Source organism: Felis catus, chromosome B1 (assembly GCF_018350175.1).
Source record: "Felis catus isolate Fca126 chromosome B1, F.catus_Fca126_mat1.0, whole genome shotgun sequence".
Taxonomy (NCBI): domain Eukaryota; kingdom Metazoa; phylum Chordata; class Mammalia; order Carnivora; family Felidae; genus Felis; species Felis catus.
Window position 1 is genome coordinate 204,916,849 of NC_058371.1, and position 16,866 is coordinate 204,933,714.

Consider the following 16,866-nt stretch of genomic DNA (forward strand, 5'->3'; position numbering starts at 1 on the left):
CGAGATTTCCCAACCAGCAGTTGGCGCGTCCAGGACCGGAACCACGTGCTGTGGAGTCCAGCTTCCCTGGGGTTCTTTCTGCACACTGCCCCCCCCCGCCCGCCCCTGCCTGGCCCTACGCCACACCCTGCGCGCTCTGACCGCCACGCCTCCCCTGCCTGCACCCAGCACGTCTCTCTGACCCTTCTGCACACCGTCTCTGGCCTGTGACTGAGCCTCTGCCCCACTGTCACTTCGCTTGAATGGAGAAATCACCATTTTTCTATAAATTTTTTAAAATTTATTCGTTTATTTCTGAGTTAGAGAGAGAGAGAGCACGAGCGAGTGAGGGGCATAGAGACAGGGAGAGAGAATGCTGAGCCTGGAGTGGACTCGAGCTCACCCAACACAGGGCTCGAACTCGTGAGCAGTGAGATCACAGCCTGAGCCGAAGGCAGATGCTCAGCCTACTGAGCTACCCAGGCGCCCTGAAAAATCACGGTCACGATGGTGCTCCACAGCAGCCTCTCGGTCTCCTCTGGACTTCCGTCCATGCTGTTGCATCAGGAACCCTGACTAAAGCAACCTCTATCCTCGAAGGAGTCCCCTCTTCCAGGAAGCCTTCCAGAAAAGATTGCAACTGCAGAAGGCTTGGAAACCAACATCCCCAAGGCAGAGGAGAGCTGGGTGAGGGAGTGCCAGCATCCAGGGTTTGGAGCTATCAAGGCCCACACTGCCCACCCTTCCCAAGCGAGTGAGAAGGCAGGTTCCCAAATCCTGTCTCCAGACCAGGTAGGCACTTCGTGGGTGGGTGGAGGTGAGCCCAGCCCAACCCTGTCCCGCGTGCGCCCTGAGGGGAGGCCTCAAGGGCAGACCTGAGTAGGCTTCCGGCACTTGGACTCAGGCCCCGCAGGTGGGGAGGGAGCACGGAGAGCTGGTTCCAACCCGCCTGAGAAGGAGGGATTGGGCGGGGGGCTGGCACTGGGGGTACAGACAGGCGTTCCCAGACAAGATGGGCAGGCGGGCGGAGGGGTTCTCGGCTACTGCAAAGGCTGCCCTGGACTTCAGGAACAGGTCTGTGAGGAGACACAACCAGAGAGTGAAAGCTCCGACAGGCGTGTAGGCCACCAAAGGCAGGTGTGTGGAAAGGTGGCTGTGACGTCGGGGGAGGTCACACACAAGGAAGTAGGCTGAAGGCGCCGCAGTCAGTGCGGGTGTGAGGGCCAAGGTGGATGCTGGGAGGGGTTACAGGCCGATGAGCAGCCCCGGGTGGGGCGGCAGTCCGGGCAGGTGGGCGAGGAGGTGTGGCCGCCCAGCGGGTACTGGTAAGGCCCCAGAGAGCTGCTCTGGGGTTCGTCCCACGGGACACGCAGGGACACGCTGCCCCCTGGCGGGGGCACAGAACATGGTGGCCCCCACTAAAGAGTACCCAGCTCTCCTTCCCAGCCTCGCCACTTCCGCACCCCCAGGCCCACCTTTCGGGGCTCCCCAGGCAGGAGCCAGGGCTGCCTGAATGCCCAGCCCAGGCCACTTCCTCCAGGAAGCCCTCCCGCCGCCAAGCTCCCACTGCCCCTTCCTGACAGCTGCCCTGAAACACCAAACCTGTTTAAATCCTCCCCCTTTAAGACTGAGACTTAGGGCAATTGGCTAACCTCCCTGTCTCGGTCCCCCCGTCTACCATCTGGTCACACAGAGTGGCGGAGTTTCTGTCTCTCACCTGCCTGGCACAGGTGAACCCCCCCAAATATGTTGTTCTTCATAGCATCATTCAAGCATGACACAATGAGCCCTGGCCCTGTGCCAGGTTCTGTCAGGGGGCTAGAGATGTGGGGTTTTGCCAGGAGGATGAGGCCTCAGCCCTCACACACACGGCATCGTAACAGCAGGTGTAAGGACTGAGAAATGCATCAGATGGTGGAAAGCGCTTGGCAGGGAATTGAAACCAGCTGATGTGCAGGCTTCTGCTTCTGCTCCAGATGAAGTAACAGGGACCAGATTCACATGCTCTTGCCCGAAACAGCAAAAAAAAAAAAAAAAAAAAAAAAAAAAAAAAAAGGACAGAAATAAATATATGTGAAAAATAGCACCCAAAACACAGAGCATCACACAGCAAAGGATAATGATCCTTGAGAGATGGGACACAAGTGAGAAAGACTACAACCATCCCTGCTCCCCTGCTTGGAGAGGGTTTCCAGGGTTCAGTGTAGGCAGTGGGGACCCAGGCAGAGCCCCGAGGTCTCCCTCAGTTGAAGGCATGGAGTGGGGAGTCCCGGGAGGACAAGACGACCAGAGTTCACAGGGCAGAGTCCTGGAGAGGAAATAGCTGTGCAGAGAGGGAGAGATCCCCCAGAGATGCACAGAGGGTCAGCCTCCTGGCTTCAGCTGGCTGCAGGCTGGTACAAGAATTAGAAGGAAAAAACCCACCCAACTTAGAGGAAGAACCATCCAGAAGGAGGCAAGCCCATAGATGGTGGGAATAGTGTCTGTGTCTGACAGCCAGAGTTGGGAACCTCCTAATTTAAGGGGCATCAGTTAAAGTAGAAAGAAGGGTTTTGCTTCAGTAGCAGAGAAAAATCAACCTTAGACTACATATAGTTGTGGTCCTGCCCAACAAAGCTTAAAGACAAAACCCAAAAGGGTCACACAAGCTCCAAGTAACTTAACTGCATCCCAGAAACAAATATAAGGACACTTACAGAAATATAAAACTATCCAGCACCCGAAAAGGTAGAATACACAGTGTTTGACATGCAACCAAAAATAATTAGGCATGAAAAGAGGCAAGAAATTATAACCCATAATGAGGGAGAATATCAATCAAAACTAACTCGGATGTGACAAAGATTTTAGAATTGGTAGGCGAGAACATCCTTTACGCTCCCCGTGACCATATTCCACATGTTCGAGATGCTGGAGGGAAGCCTGAATATGTTAAGGACAGATATGGACGATTTTTTTAAAGCCTCAAATTGAACTTCTGGAAATGAAAATTACAATGTCTGAGATAAAGAATACGTTGAATGGGATTAATAGAATCTTGCACAAGAAAAAAATTGTGAGCTTGAAGTCATAGCAATAAAGCCCACCCAAATGAAACACCAAGAGAAAAGCGACTGAAAAGGAAAATGAACTAATTGTCACTGAGCCACTGGGCAACTCCACAAAGGTGAGCTACCAGTGGAGTTGGAGTCTCAGAAGACAGGAAGTGGAAACAGGAAAGAAAATACATTTTAAGAAAATGGCCAGGTTTGTTTGTGTTTTAACAAATGTAATGAAAAACATTAGCCCACAGTTCCCAAAGCTCAACAAAACTTAAACACAAGAAACATGAAGAAAACTACATTAAAGCTGGTACATCATTCTCAAAATGCTAAAGAACAGTTAAAAAGAGAATAGCGTAAAAGTATCCAGGGGAGCCAAAACAATCTTGGAAAAGAAAACCAAAGCTGGAGGCATCACAATCCCGGACTTCAAGCTGTGTTACAAAGTTGTAAGCATCAAGACAGGATGGTACTGGCACAAAAACAGATTAATGGAACAGAAGAGAGAACCCAGAAATGGACCCACAAACGTACGGCCAACTACTCTTTGGCAAAGCAGGAAAGAACATCCAATGGAATCAAGACAGTCTCTTCAGCAAGTGGTGCTGGGAAAACTGGACAGCGACATGCAGAAGAATGAACCTGGACCGCTTTCTTACACCAGACACAAAAAGAAACTCAAAATGGATGAAAGACCTAAACGTAAGACAGGAAGCCATCAAAACCCTCGAGGAGAAAGCAGGAAAAAGCCTCTTTGATCTTGGCTGTAGCAACTTCTTACTCAACACGTCTCCAGAGGCAAGGGAAACAAAAGCAAAAATGAACTATTGGGACCTCCTCAAAATAAAAAGCTTCTGCACAGCGAAGGAAACAATCAGCAAAACTAAAATGCAACTGACAGAATGGGAGAAGATATTTGCAAATGACATATCAGATAAATGGTTAGGATCCAAAATCTACAAAGAACTTATCAAACTCAACACCCAAAAAACAAATAACCCAGTGAAGAAATGGGCAGAAGACACGAACACACTTCTCCAGAAGACATCCAGATGGCCAACAGACGCATGAAAAGATGCTCAACATCACTCATCATCAGGGAAATACAAATCAAAACCACAATGAGATAGCACCTCACACCTGTCAGAATGGCTAACATTCACAACTCAGGCAACAACAGATGTTGGCGAGGATGCGGAGAAAGAGGATCTCTTTTGCGTTGTTGGTGGAAATGCAAGCTGGTGCAGCCACTCTGGAAAACAGTATGGAGGGTCCTCAAAAAACTAAAAATAGAACTACCCGACGACCCAGCAATTGCACTACTAGGCATTTATCCAAGGGATACAGGTGTGCCGTTTCGAAGGGACACATGCACCCCCATGTTTATAGCAGCACTATTGACAATAGCCAAAGTATGGAAAGAGCCCAAATGTCCATCGATGGATGAATGGATAAAGAAAATGTGGTGTATATATATACAACGGAGTATTACTCGGTGATCAAAAAGAATGAAATCTTGCCGTTTGCAACTACGTGGATGGAACTGGAGGGTATTATGCTAGTGAAATTAGTCAGAGAAAGACAAAAATCATATGACTTCACTCATATGAGGACTTAAGGAGACAAAACAGATGAACATAAGGGAAGGGGAGCAAAAATAACATAAAAACAGGGAGGGGGACAAAACAGAAGAGACTCATAAATATGGAGAACAAACTGAGGGTTACTGGAGGTGTTGTGGGTGGGGGATGGGCCAAACGGGTAAGGGGCATTAAGGAGGGCACTTGTTGGGATGAGCACTGGGTGTTATACATAGGGCATGAATTTCTGGAATCTACTCTTGAAAGCATTGTTACACTATATGCTAACTTGGATGTAAATAAATAAATAAATAAATAAATCTTATTTTTAAAAAGGTATCCAGGGGAATTTTTTTTTTCAACGTTTATTTATTTTTGGGACAGAGAGAGACAGAGCATGAACGGGGGAGGGGCAGAGAGAGAGGGAGACACAGAATCGGAAACAGGCTCCAGGCTCTGAGCCATCAGCCCAGAGCCCGACGCGGGGCTCGAACTCACGGACCGCGAGATCGTGACCTGGCTGAAGTCGGACGCCTAACCGACTGCGCCACCCAGGCGCCCCCAGGGGAAATTTTTTCATATACAGGAGCAAAGAAAAGGATGTTTTGTTGATGTCCTGTTGGGTGAACACAGTGCGTGCAGGAAGACAGTGGCGCAAGATCTTTACAATACTGAAAACAAAACCTGCCAACCTTCATTCTTTACTGTCGATAATGTCATTTGGGAACAAAGATGAAATGAGGACTTTTTCAGACACAAGGAGCTGGAAGAATTACTTACCAGCAAATCTATACTAGAAGAACTGTTAAAGGACATCCTCTGAGCAGCAGGAAGGTGGCACCGGATGGAAACCTGAACACACACACACACACACACATGCACGCACATGCACACGGACACACACGTGCACACGCACACACACACACATACACACACACACACACACACACACACACACACACACACTATTAATAATAATAAAGAGCACCCGAGATGGTAGCTTCATGAGTAATAATAAGAAATGTTTTTCTTATCATTTAAATCTCTTTAAAAGACAATTAGCTGTTTATTTTTTTTTGTAGGCTCCACATCCAATGTGGGGCTTGAACTCAAGACGCTGATATGAACAGTCACGTGCTCTACTGACTGAACCAACCAGACACCGTGAGAATCAGCTGTTTAAAGCAAAAACAACAACAGTGTATTGCGGGGCTTCTATCATATGAAAAAGTAAAATATATGACCGCAAAAGCACAAAGTCTGGGAGGAAAAAGTGAAAATACAGTGTAACAGGGCTCTTTTACTACATAGAGACGGTATCATATCATTGACAGGAGACATTGCCAAGTTAAAACATGCGGTATAAATCCCAAAGCAGTCACTAAAATAGTTGCACCTAATAAAGCAACAAAGGAGGGGTGCCTGGGTGGCTCAGTTAGCTAAGCGTGCGACTTCGGCTTGGGTCATGATCTTGCGGTTCGTGGGTTTGGGCCCCGCATCGGGCTCTGTGCTGACAGCTCAGAGCCTGGAGCCTGCTTTGGATTCTGTGTCTCCCTCTCTCTGCCCCTTCGCCGCTCATGCTCTGTCTCTGTCTTTCTCTCAAAAATAAATAAACATTAAAAAATTTTTTTAAGCAACAAAGGAGACAGATTGAACGAGGGTTTTATTGTTTGTTTGTTTGTTTGTTTGTTTACTTTTGAGAGAGAGATTGTGACCTGAGCTGAAGTCAGACACTTAACCGACTGAGCTCCCCAGGCTCCCCAGAATGAGTTTTTTTTTTTTAAGACAGAAAGTAGGAAAAGTGGGGAAAACAATAGACAAGACAAATAAAAGATAAATAGCATGATGATAGATTAAACCCAACCACATCAATAATCACACTAAATGTAAATGGCCTAAACATCCCAATTAAAAAGCAGAGGTTGCCAGATTGGGTAAAATAGCAAGACTCAACTCGGTGCTACCTATGTAAACACACTTCACAGACACAAATCGGGGAAAGTAAAAGGATGGGGAAAGTTATCCTATGCTGACGCTCATCAAAAGAAAGAAAACCCACAGTGAGAGTATCACCAGGGATAAATAGGTTCATTTTGCGATAACAAACTGATAACATCATCAAAAGGACATAACAACCCTAAATGTGCATGAACCTAATGACAGATGATAAAAGTCCATGAAGCAAAAACTGATGGGGGAAATGGGCAAATCCACAATTATACACAGAGTTCCACTCTCTTCTCCCAATATTAGATTCCACAAGTGGGCACAAAATAATTAGGGACATAGAAGACTTGAAAAACACTGCCACCTAACTTGGCCTAATTAATATTTATAGGAGAGTCTTTCATTTTCTGGGCCCAGGTCTCAACATATATAAAATAACTCAAGTCATTAAAAGAATGCTCTCTGACCACACTACAATTATATTAGAAATCACTAACAGAAAGCTATCTGGAAAATTCTCAAATATTTGCAAACCAAATAATCTGCTTCTTAATTTCCCATGTATTGAAGAAAAAACAAAATGAAAATTAAAAATTATTTTACACTATGGGGCACCTGGGTGGCTCAGTCAGTTGGTCAACCGACTCTTGATTTTGGCTCAGGTCATGATCCCAGGGTCATGGGATCAAGCCCCACATTGGGCTCCATGCTCCTGCATGGAATTCTCTTTTCCTCTGACCCTTCACCCAGCTTGTGCTCGCTCTCTTTCTCTCAAAATAAGTAAATAAACTTAAAAAGTTATTTTTCCACAAAAGAGAACATGAAAATGCAACTTAAAAAGTTATTTTGAACAAAATGGAAATGAAAAGACAATATGTAAAAAAAAAAAAAACCTGTGGAATGCAGTTAAAGCAGTACTTAGGGAAACGTATACCACTACACATGTATTTTAGAGAAGACATGATTCATTGACCTTAGCGTCCATCATGAGAACAGATGAAACCCAAAGTAGACAGAAAAAGAAATAAAAAAGGTCACATTAGAAATCAGTGAAATAGAGGGGCGCCTGGGTGGCGCAGTCGGTTAAGCGTCCGACTTCAGCCAGGTCACGATCTCGCGGTCCGTGAGTTCGAGCCCCGCGTCAGGCTCTGGGCTGATGGCTCAGAGCCTGGAGCCTGTTTCCGATTCTGTGTCTCCCTCTCTGTCTGACCCTCCACCGTTCATGCTCTGTCTCTCTCTGTCCCAAAAATAAACAAACATTGAAAAAAAAATTAAAAAAAAAAAAAAAAAGAAATCAATGAAATAGAGGGGCGCCTGGGTGGCGCAGTCGGTTGAGCGTCCGACTTCGGCCAGGTCACGATCTCGCGGTCCGTGAGTTCGAGCCCCGCGTCAGGCTCTGGGCTGATGGCTCGGAGCCTGGAGCCTATTTCCGATTCTGTGTCTCCCTCTCTCTCTGCCCCTCCCCCGTTCATGCTCTGTCTCTCTCTGTCCCAAAAATAAATAAAAAAAGTTGAAAAAAAAAGAAATCAATGAAATAGAAAAATAGAGAAAAATAATGAAACCAAAAGCTGTTTCTTTAAGAAAATCAGTAAAATCAATAACTCTCTTACAGATGGATCTGGAGTTAAAGAGAAATGAAACAGGAATTGATATCAGAAATGAGAGTGGCTACACCACTATGGGTCTAACACATGTTAATATAAAAACAGGAAATATTATTAATAACTTCACACCAACAAATTCGACACATTAGGTGAAATGGAAAAATTCACTGAATATTAAAAACTGCCAGAGCTCATTCTACAAGAGATAGGGAGCCTGAATATATCTATTAAATAATTTGAACTTATAGTTAAAAACCTTCCCACAAAGAAAACATCACACCCAGAGGACTTCACTGACAAATTCTACAAAACATTTAGGGAAGGGGGAGCCTTGCTGCCTCAGTCAGTGGAGCGTGTGACTCCTGATCTCAGGGTGGTGAGTTCGAGCCCCACATTGGGTGTAGAGATTCCTAAAAACAAACAAACAAACAAACAAACAAACAAAAAGAAAAACAAACAAACATTTGGGGAGGAAACAAAACCCATTTTACAAAAATGCTACCAGAAAAGGGAAGAGAAGGAAACACCTCCCAACTCATTCCGTGAAACCAGCAAGTATGAAAAGGGATAACATATGGTGATCAGGTGGGATTGAGCCCAGAGATGCAAATTAACATTTGAAAATCCGTTAGTGTAATTTACCATATTAACTGAAAGAAAAGCCGTAAGATTATCCCGATAGATATCGAAAAAGCAATGGACAGAATCTAATACCTGTTCCCGATGGAAAAAAACTCTCAGCAAACTAACCCTGGAAAAGGCTTCTCCGGTCTGAAGAAACATTACTGTTGACATCACACTTAATTATTAAAGACTAACGCTAAAGCTCGCTCTAAAATCGGAACAAGGCGGTGGGTTTGCTCTTTCCATTCTGCTATTCTACGTTGTACCTGGAGGTTCGAGCCAGACGGATTGGAAAGAAGTAAGTAAAATGGCCTTGATTTGTAAATGACATGATCATCTATGTAGAAAATTCTATGTAACCTGCAAGAAAAAAGCCACTAGAACTAATACTAGCGCACTTTCCGAGACGCAAGATCAACGTAGGCGTGTGCTGAACAGAGCTCCCCACACGGGTGACACGACCACTTTGGAAAACGGTTTAGCAAGCGTTTTCAGAGGTAAGCACACATCACGTCTAGTCTTGTGATCTGGTCATTCTACTCCCAGGTGTTTACCCGACAGAGAAGAAGGCGCGTGTCCGTACAAAGACTGGCGCACGGATGTGATAGCCCCAAACTGGAAACCACACAGATGTCCCACAAGTGAGTGGGCACCCGGACTGCCCCACACCCATAGGACGGGACCTAGTCAACAGTAGAATGAAACAGGTGTCTCAAGGGAAAGAAACGTTAGAAGTAAAGAGTGCACGTTGCATGATGGCATCTGTGTAACATTCTAGAACAGCCAGTGGCTCTGCAGGGACAGGGCAGGATCCGGGGACGGGGGAGGCGTGGGGACGTCTGGGGGTGATTGATGATGCTGTCTGGACTGTGGTCTTGGATGTAAATGTGCCAAAACGTATCCAATTGTACACTTTCGATAGTGCACATTATTGGTTCCGTTATGCTTCAGCAAAGGCGTTGTTTTAAAAGACAACCCAGGTTGACGTGCTGGAAGGACAGAGGAGAGCCCTCCACAGAGCGGTCGGGTCAGGACACGGCTGAGGGGACAGGCCTGCAGCACACAGACGCCGCATCAGTGTTTGTTGAGTGAGTACATGAATGCCCGACTCGGGGACGTAAATCGTTTTAGACGTCTTAACACGCGCACAACCTCTTTGGTTACGCCTTCCCTCCTGTCACTGCTCTCTCAACTTGAGAGCCTCACTGGAGCTTTCCCTCAGCAGAGCACAGGGCTGGCCTCCTTCCTGCATCTGTTCTGGAACCACTGTTTGGCCAGACCGGGACCCACTTACTCCTTCCTCTTCGAGGGACACTGGGAGTGCTACCTGTGACTCTCAGCCACAGACGGCGTACGGGGGCGGCCCCACGCACATCCTTCTGGGAGGTGAGCTCGGAGGAGCAGCCCCTGGTCTAAGCCTTGACCTGGGAGCCCCTTCCCGGGGTTGGCTGTCCCCACAGAAGAGTCACCGGGTGTGGGTGTGTGACACCAGTCCTGCTTCACGGCGGGCTCTCCCAGGACGGGGCGAGAACTCCTGGGGCTGACCAACACTCCTGCCGACAACCAGCCTCAGGCCCCTGCGTATGTGCACCCCTGGTCCCTGAGGGGATCCCCCGCCCCTGCCCCCGGCCTGGGCAGGCCAGGCCATCCTGAGCAGGGCCGACCGGTGGACAAGCCTCCCTGATGGCGAAGCCCAGCTCACACTGTCATTGGCCCCGGGGTGTTCCTTCTCAGGCTTCTCTGTAGCTCTCCCCAAGGGTCGTGGTCTGGAGCGGGAGGCAGGAGCTGGGGACGGTGCTGGCATTCACGGCCCCCTCCTGCCTACCACACACGACGTCCCCTGGAGGGACGGCCATCGCGCCAGCCCGCCCAGGGCCCCTGTGTGGCCGGTGGGCGACGGGGCTCTGGCCCTCTGGCTGCTGAGTTGGGCACCCACAGCCCAACTTGGCTCGGGCGGGGAGGGGCCGCTTGCAGAGGCCTTCTCCTCTGCCAACCCAGGTGGAGACCCTCGAGCAGAAGGGTGTCGGGGAGACTTCTGGCCTGGTGTCAGGGTGCCTGGGCCGCGCCCCAGTGGGCATGGCAGATGGTAACGTCTCGGTGCTGGGCCGGACAGTGGCATGCATGAACCCCGGCAGCCACACCCCGCACTCACCCAGCCTGGGAGGGGTGTGCATCCGTGCCGTCCCATCACGCCAGGGGCCAGGTTCCATCCACACCCTCCCACTGCCCAAGCTGCCCCAGCGCCCTCTTTGGGCTGTGGGCGAGGGCACCAGGCTCAGGGTGGCCCTCCTCTGCAGCCGCGCCACCCCTCCTGCGGCCCTCAACGGGGCCCCCCCTCCCCTCCCCTCCCCCAGCAGGCCCACTGCCGGCCCCTCCCTGTGCTGGACTCCAAGTCATGCCTGGTTTGGTCTATGCACAAGCTGGGAGGAGTCCAAGGGCAAGGTTAGAAGCCTCGGGCCTGCGGGGCACCCCTCTCTTCCTCCCTCGCACCTGGAAGGGTAACACCCCTGCCTGGGGCTCCCTTGGGCTTTCTGCTTCCCGACCCGCCTCTGCAGCCGGTCCCTGCGTCGAAGCCAGAGTGCGCACGTCCTCCCTGCCGGGGCCCTGACCCACGGGGCCATCAGCACTGGCAGTGGCCCCAGGACACGGACCTTCCACACGGGCTCCTGGCACGAGGCGGCTCAGCTCTGAGGAGTTGGGGGTTGACCTTGTGGCTGGGAAGTGGCGTCACGGGCACTCAGGCTCCCCGGGCACAGCGCAGGTGGAAGCAGAAAGGGAAGAAGGGAAATTGAGCGGGGCCACGTGGGGCCGGGTCTCTGTGGCCACTGGGTGGCGCAAGGCTGGACTCGTGGAGGTCCCCGTTTGCTGAGGAGTAGCGTTTACGACCTGTAAACTGCTTGCAAACCGTCCCTCAGGAGGGACACCCGAGACTTGAGAAGGACACGGGGCCAAGGCCGCTCGGTCCTCTAGCCCAGGGCCATCAAGCCCTCGCCCGTCACATCCGTGCCCGGTCATCCCTCGGCCTCCAGAACCACGAGGAGGTGCGACCCTAACACGGCTCCCCCCCCCCCCCCCGGGGCGAGGAAGCCCGGGTCTCCGCGGCTGCCCTGACAGGAGCCCGAGAAGCCTCATGGCAGCGTATCTCCATCGGCACACAGGTGCATGACGGTGCGGCCACGGGGACCGGGTGTGCGGAGCCGGCCCGAGCGCCTGGAGTGGAGGAGGCTGGCTGCCCACCGGCAGCTACAGCGCCACCCGCCTCGGGACCCGCCGCTCGGGACCTGGGGTCCTGGCCGTGCCCGAGACAGGCCAGTGAGTCGGATCAAGTCCTGAGGGGCCCCGGGCGGCCCACACGTGGGTGTCTCTGAAGTGGCGGACCGCAGGCGTCTTCTGCAAACAAGAAGCGACCGGTTACGTGCAGGGCGCCAAGAGACGAAGCAGACGGGCAGCTTCCAAAGCACCTGATCGGGGCATCTGCAGGCAGATGGTGTCTGGTGGGCCGTTCTCAGACACGACCGGTCACAGTGACGCTCCAGAGCCCTTGATGGAGGGGCAGGTCGGGTCCCCTAAAGGAAGAGCTCGTAACGCAGTTGCTGGCACGTGTCCCCAAGTGCATACGGGGCACCGTGACTGCTCTCAGACCTCTGGGGGTTACTGGATAATGGCCCTGGGATGATGCCAATACCATCACCTGAAAGCCATTACAGTGGTGGCGGGGGGGGGGGGGGGGGGCAGTAGAGGTGGCACTGGCCGAGTCCGTGAGCCCGAGGGCTCTGCAGACTCTGCCTTCAGGGCCTTCTGTAGTCCCTGGAACATAGGGAGGGGGCGTTTCTATGTAACCAATGGCCCGGCCATTGCGGAAGCCCCCAGGCCGGCCCCTCCCCGCCCAGCCCAGCCCAGCACAGTTGTGCGACACCTGCAGAGATCGGTTCCGGCGTCAGACCCTTGGGAGCTGCCAGGGGGTGGATCCCTTCTGTGTTCACACAGCTTGCCGATGCTGCCAGGACAGGTGACCACCACGTATCCTGTGCCGAGGCCGATCGTAGCTGAGAGTACGGAGAAAACCACATGCGGTTCCATCACCTGATCCACGGCTAACCTGCGTGTGCTTTTTCTATCCTCAGCGAAGAAGAAAATCGTAACAGCCAGTTTTCGCACAACGCAGAGGCCAGCACGCTCCCACGGTGCACCTTGATGGCACCACCCCCGTCTTAGTCTGGCCCTTCAGGGATCTTGGTTTTCTCGAGGACACTGCCCGGCCGGCCGGCCGGCCGAACTTGGGCAAGTACCCTGCATGCCCCGGTAAGACCCGTGGTGACCACAGGGTGGGAAAGGCCAGGAGCTTCCAGGAAAACCTTTGGGATCCGATGGTCTAGGAGATGCCGGCACGTCCTGTCTGATGTAAGGTAATTCGCCGCGCCCGACAGCACCTGCTTCTGCGAGGCCCAGTGCTCGGTGACACTCTAGACTTGGGGTGTGGCACGCACCAGCACACGCACTCTTCTCTGGCCGCTTTCCTGGGCGTCGGGCAGTGTCGGCAAGAGAAGTCCCTGCAGCTCATCCAGGCAGGACACAGGCCACTCGCCACTTGGGTGGACGGCCCGTCGGGCCCACATTGCCGGTGGCAGGTGCCCACAGGAGAAAGCCCTCCAGCCCAGACTCCTAGCGCCCTAGGGCAAGGCCACTTCCTCCTGATCAAAATCAGTTATGCACTCGAGGGGGCGCCTGGGGGGCTCAGCCGGTGGAGCCTCCGCCTTCGGCTCAGGTCATGATCTCGCGGTTTGTGAGTTCCAGCCCCGCGTCGGGCTCTGTGCTGACAGCTCGGGGCCTGGAGCCTGCCTCGGAGTCTGTGTCTCCCTCTCTCTCGGCCCCTCCCCAACTCACTCTGTCTCTCAAAAATAAACATTGAAAAAAATTAATTATCCACTTGAAAAGCGGCCCTGAGCTGGGGCCAAAGTCTGACCCCATCTCCCCAGTGGCCGTGTGACCCAAGTGCCCCCTGAGGACCAAGTGCATGCAGTGTTCCGTCCCGAAGGGAAACTAGTAGGGACTGGCCCAGGAACAGCTGGAAGTCAGCGGTACAGACAGGAAGTGCCGGCCCCCCTTGCTCTCAGCCCACCCGGGGCTTTACCGGGGAGGGGGCGGGGGGGGGGAGGTTCCTGCTGGCTGTTGGGATACGAGAACGTGCAGACACGGTTGTGGGCAAAGGCGCACACGTACGGTGCCTCAGCGGGCCGAACCCAGCCCACGCACCGGGCCCGGCCCGGCTTCGCACAAGGTATCGTCCAGGGGGGCGGGTGGCTGGCCAGACTCCTGAAGCCCAAGACGGGAAACTTGAGGACGAGGTCCGGGGAGAAGCACGGAGGGAGGGTGTTGTGTCCCACGGACACACCTGCCTGGATCTGGAGGTGTCCCCGCACCTGGGACTCAGGCCTCCCTGCCACCCCAGTGCTATCCCCCCGAGCCCAGGCAGAGAGACTACGTGTGGGCCAGTCACGAGGACTCCCCAGCTCTCGGGAAGCCCAACCACAAATCCGCAAGGACCAAAGCTACCCGTCAGCGCGTCGGAGAACGGGGATGCGTGGGCAACCTGGTGGCAGCCTGACAACACGGAAGCTGGTCACGGTGGGGACACCACGACCGGCAGAGGGTACGGCGGTGTCGTCCTGACTGCCCCGGAGCCACAGCCACCTCCAAAGGAGGGACTCCTCCGACCTCCGGCTTGAGCTAGGAGCTCAGGGCTGAGGTGCAAACTCTGTCCGTGTGCTGCCGTTCCACCAAAAGCCAGAACCCAGGGCTTGGGGGGGGGCGGGGGCAGCCTCACTGCCCAGGGAATCTCAGCTCTTCCAGCTTGAAGGTCCTGGCATCCAAGGAAGGGCCTGGCCCACCGGGCGACTCAGTCCCCCTCCTGTAGGCCGGGAGCCCAGGGGCTCCATCGGGTCCTCAGACCACTGAACCAGCAGGTAGAGAAGACGCTGTTTTACTAGTGGGGGATGGGTGCCAACCACGAGGGGAAAATGGGGTAGGTGCTCATTGGGAGTTGAACCGTATGCCCCCCCCCAATGGAGAACACGCACAAGCACGGGTGGAGGAGGGGCAGAGAGGGAGACACAGCATCCGAAGCAGGCTCCAGGCCCCGAGCTGTCAGCACAGAGCCCGACGTGGGGTTTGAACCCACGAACTGCGAGATCATGACCTGAGTCGAAGTCGGACGCTCAACCGACCGAGCCACCCAGGCCCCACTATCCCCCACAAATTCTTATGTTGAAGTTCTAACCCCAGGGTCTCAGAACAGAATTCTATCTGCAGGTGGGGCCTTTACAGAGGAGACTGCGATGAGGTCAATCCATGTGACTTATATCCTTCCAGGCAGGGAACACAAGGACACAGACACGTGCAGGAAGGAGGCAGCTGTGCACGAGCCCAGGAAAGAGGCCTCAAAGGAAGCAACCCTGCCCACACCTTGATGTCAGACTGGCCTCTGGGGCTGGGAGAGAACGCGTTTCTGCAGTTGGAGCCATGCGGGACTTTGTCACGCTCTGTCGTGACCACTGAGCTGGCTGAGACAGGTTTCATGAAAGGACGGGAAGACCATGCCTAGAACCCGGGGACTGCGCCTTGGGTGACAATAGCAGTCAGTGGGTAACGGTGCCCCACAGAGACACACGGACCGGGCCCCCCAGGCACTGAGGCACCCACGTGGGGCAAGAGGAACAGGTAAGGACTTTGGGGTTCGGAGGGATGGACAGTCATGCTGACTTCCCGCGATCGGGCAGTCGGGGGCACCTGGTGGCTCTTGGGTTTTGCGCGTGGACAGGGGACCGGCAGGTTTTGGAGAGCCAGAGGGGCTGAGTAGCTCTGGTCTTCCTCTGCCCTTCAGACCTCCCCCCGTCCTGAGCCCAACGTAGCCCCGGAGGGCAGCAGAGGAAGGGAGATCAGAGCCACCACACCCGCGCTCCTGCTCACAGGGCCCCCTCCCTGGCTGGCTGCGACCCCGGGCTGAAGGTCTCTGCTCCTTGCCAGGTGGCCTCTCCACACCTTTCTGTCTCTGGACCGGTAAGGGTGCCCCCACCCGCTGCATCTGCCTGAGGCGGGGTATGGGTGTGGAAAGGGGTCCCGGGGTCCTGTACAACCTGTGCAGCTTCCCTGCCCGCGCCACACCCCTGCAAACGGTCCCGGGTCATCCTGGTCTCAGTGTGATGTTTCCTTCTGGGCTCAGGTATAGAACTGGGATGATCATGCCGGCAGGCGCAGCCTACAGGTGGCGCTGCAGACCCTTTCGGCCGCTGGCCACGGTTGGGGCCAGATAGCTTGGAAGCCCCACCCGACCTCCCACCTGGGGGTACAGGGGTCAGCCTGTCCGGGCTCAGGAAGGGGGTCCCCTCCTGGGCTCCAACCTGACCCAGGCAGGACCCCTCCAAGCACAGCCTCAGCCCCTGTTCTGCAGAACGGGCCGGGGACAGCAATGGGGCCCCCACACCCAGCAGTGATGCCAGAGACCCCAGGCAGGCAGGGCAGCTGTCCTAATGGCAGCCGGACCTCGGTCCCCCTGTGCTCAGCGTGCTCCCCATCCTGGCTCCCGCGGTGGGGGAAAGCACTCTGGAAGGCGGGGGAGAGAGGCGGGGAAGGCCTTGCTGGAGCCAGGCCCCGACTTGGCTGCACGCCCATCCACAAAGGCCAACCCCAAGACTGATGAGCGGAAAGGCACTTTAAGGAGGCGAGCAAGTCACAGGACAAGGTGAACAGAGCCCAGTGATGGCCGGCGGTGGTCCGGCCCGCCTCAGCTCCTGGCCGCCCAGGGTCACCGGTCAGCTCCAGCTCACAGTCACTGGGCAGCGGCAGCCCTCACGGGACAGGGACCTCCACGTACTGCACAGGGTTCGAGAAGGGGCCTGGTCGGGCCCAGTAGTCCACCGCTCGAACCCGGTAGGAGCCAGATGTGACAGCTGTGTCTGAGGCAAACAAACACGCGTGTTCTCGAGTGAGTGCCTCCTTGAACCCGCCCCAGGTTCCTGGAGTCCCCTAACCCTGGCCTTTACGAAGCCCTGGACCCCACCCCAGGGAACACCGTGCCGAGGCCAGGGCGATGGG

The 16,866-nt window shown here is 53.7% G+C and overlaps 1 protein-coding gene and 1 long non-coding RNA gene across 8 annotated transcripts in view; one reads left to right on the forward strand and one right to left on the reverse strand.

Moving 5' to 3' along the window:
- Positions 1-69: 69 nt before the first annotated feature.
- Positions 70-16,866, forward strand: part of LOC123385134 — a 21,061-nt gene continuing 4,264 nt past the window's right edge. Inside the window, exons 1-3 of one of the 6 annotated variants that reach the window (XR_006597288.1) lie at positions 70-771; positions 9,322-10,161; positions 12,900-16,733. This is a non-coding gene — a long non-coding RNA (uncharacterized LOC123385134). Of the gene's footprint in view, positions 772-8,069; positions 10,162-12,899; positions 16,734-16,866 lie in introns of those variants that run through there. The other 5 variants (XR_006597291.1, XR_006597292.1, XR_006597289.1 and 2 more) reach the window with 5 other exon arrangements.
- Positions 16,466-16,866, reverse strand: part of IDUA (alpha-L-iduronidase) — a 15,099-nt gene continuing 14,698 nt past the window's right edge. Inside the window, exon 14 of one of the 2 annotated variants that reach the window (XM_023252206.2) lies at positions 16,466-16,727. In XM_023252206.2, coding sequence (XP_023107974.1) covers positions 16,621-16,727 — 107 coding nt within the window. In that variant the 3' untranslated portion in view covers positions 16,466-16,620. 2 annotated transcript variants of the gene reach the window in all.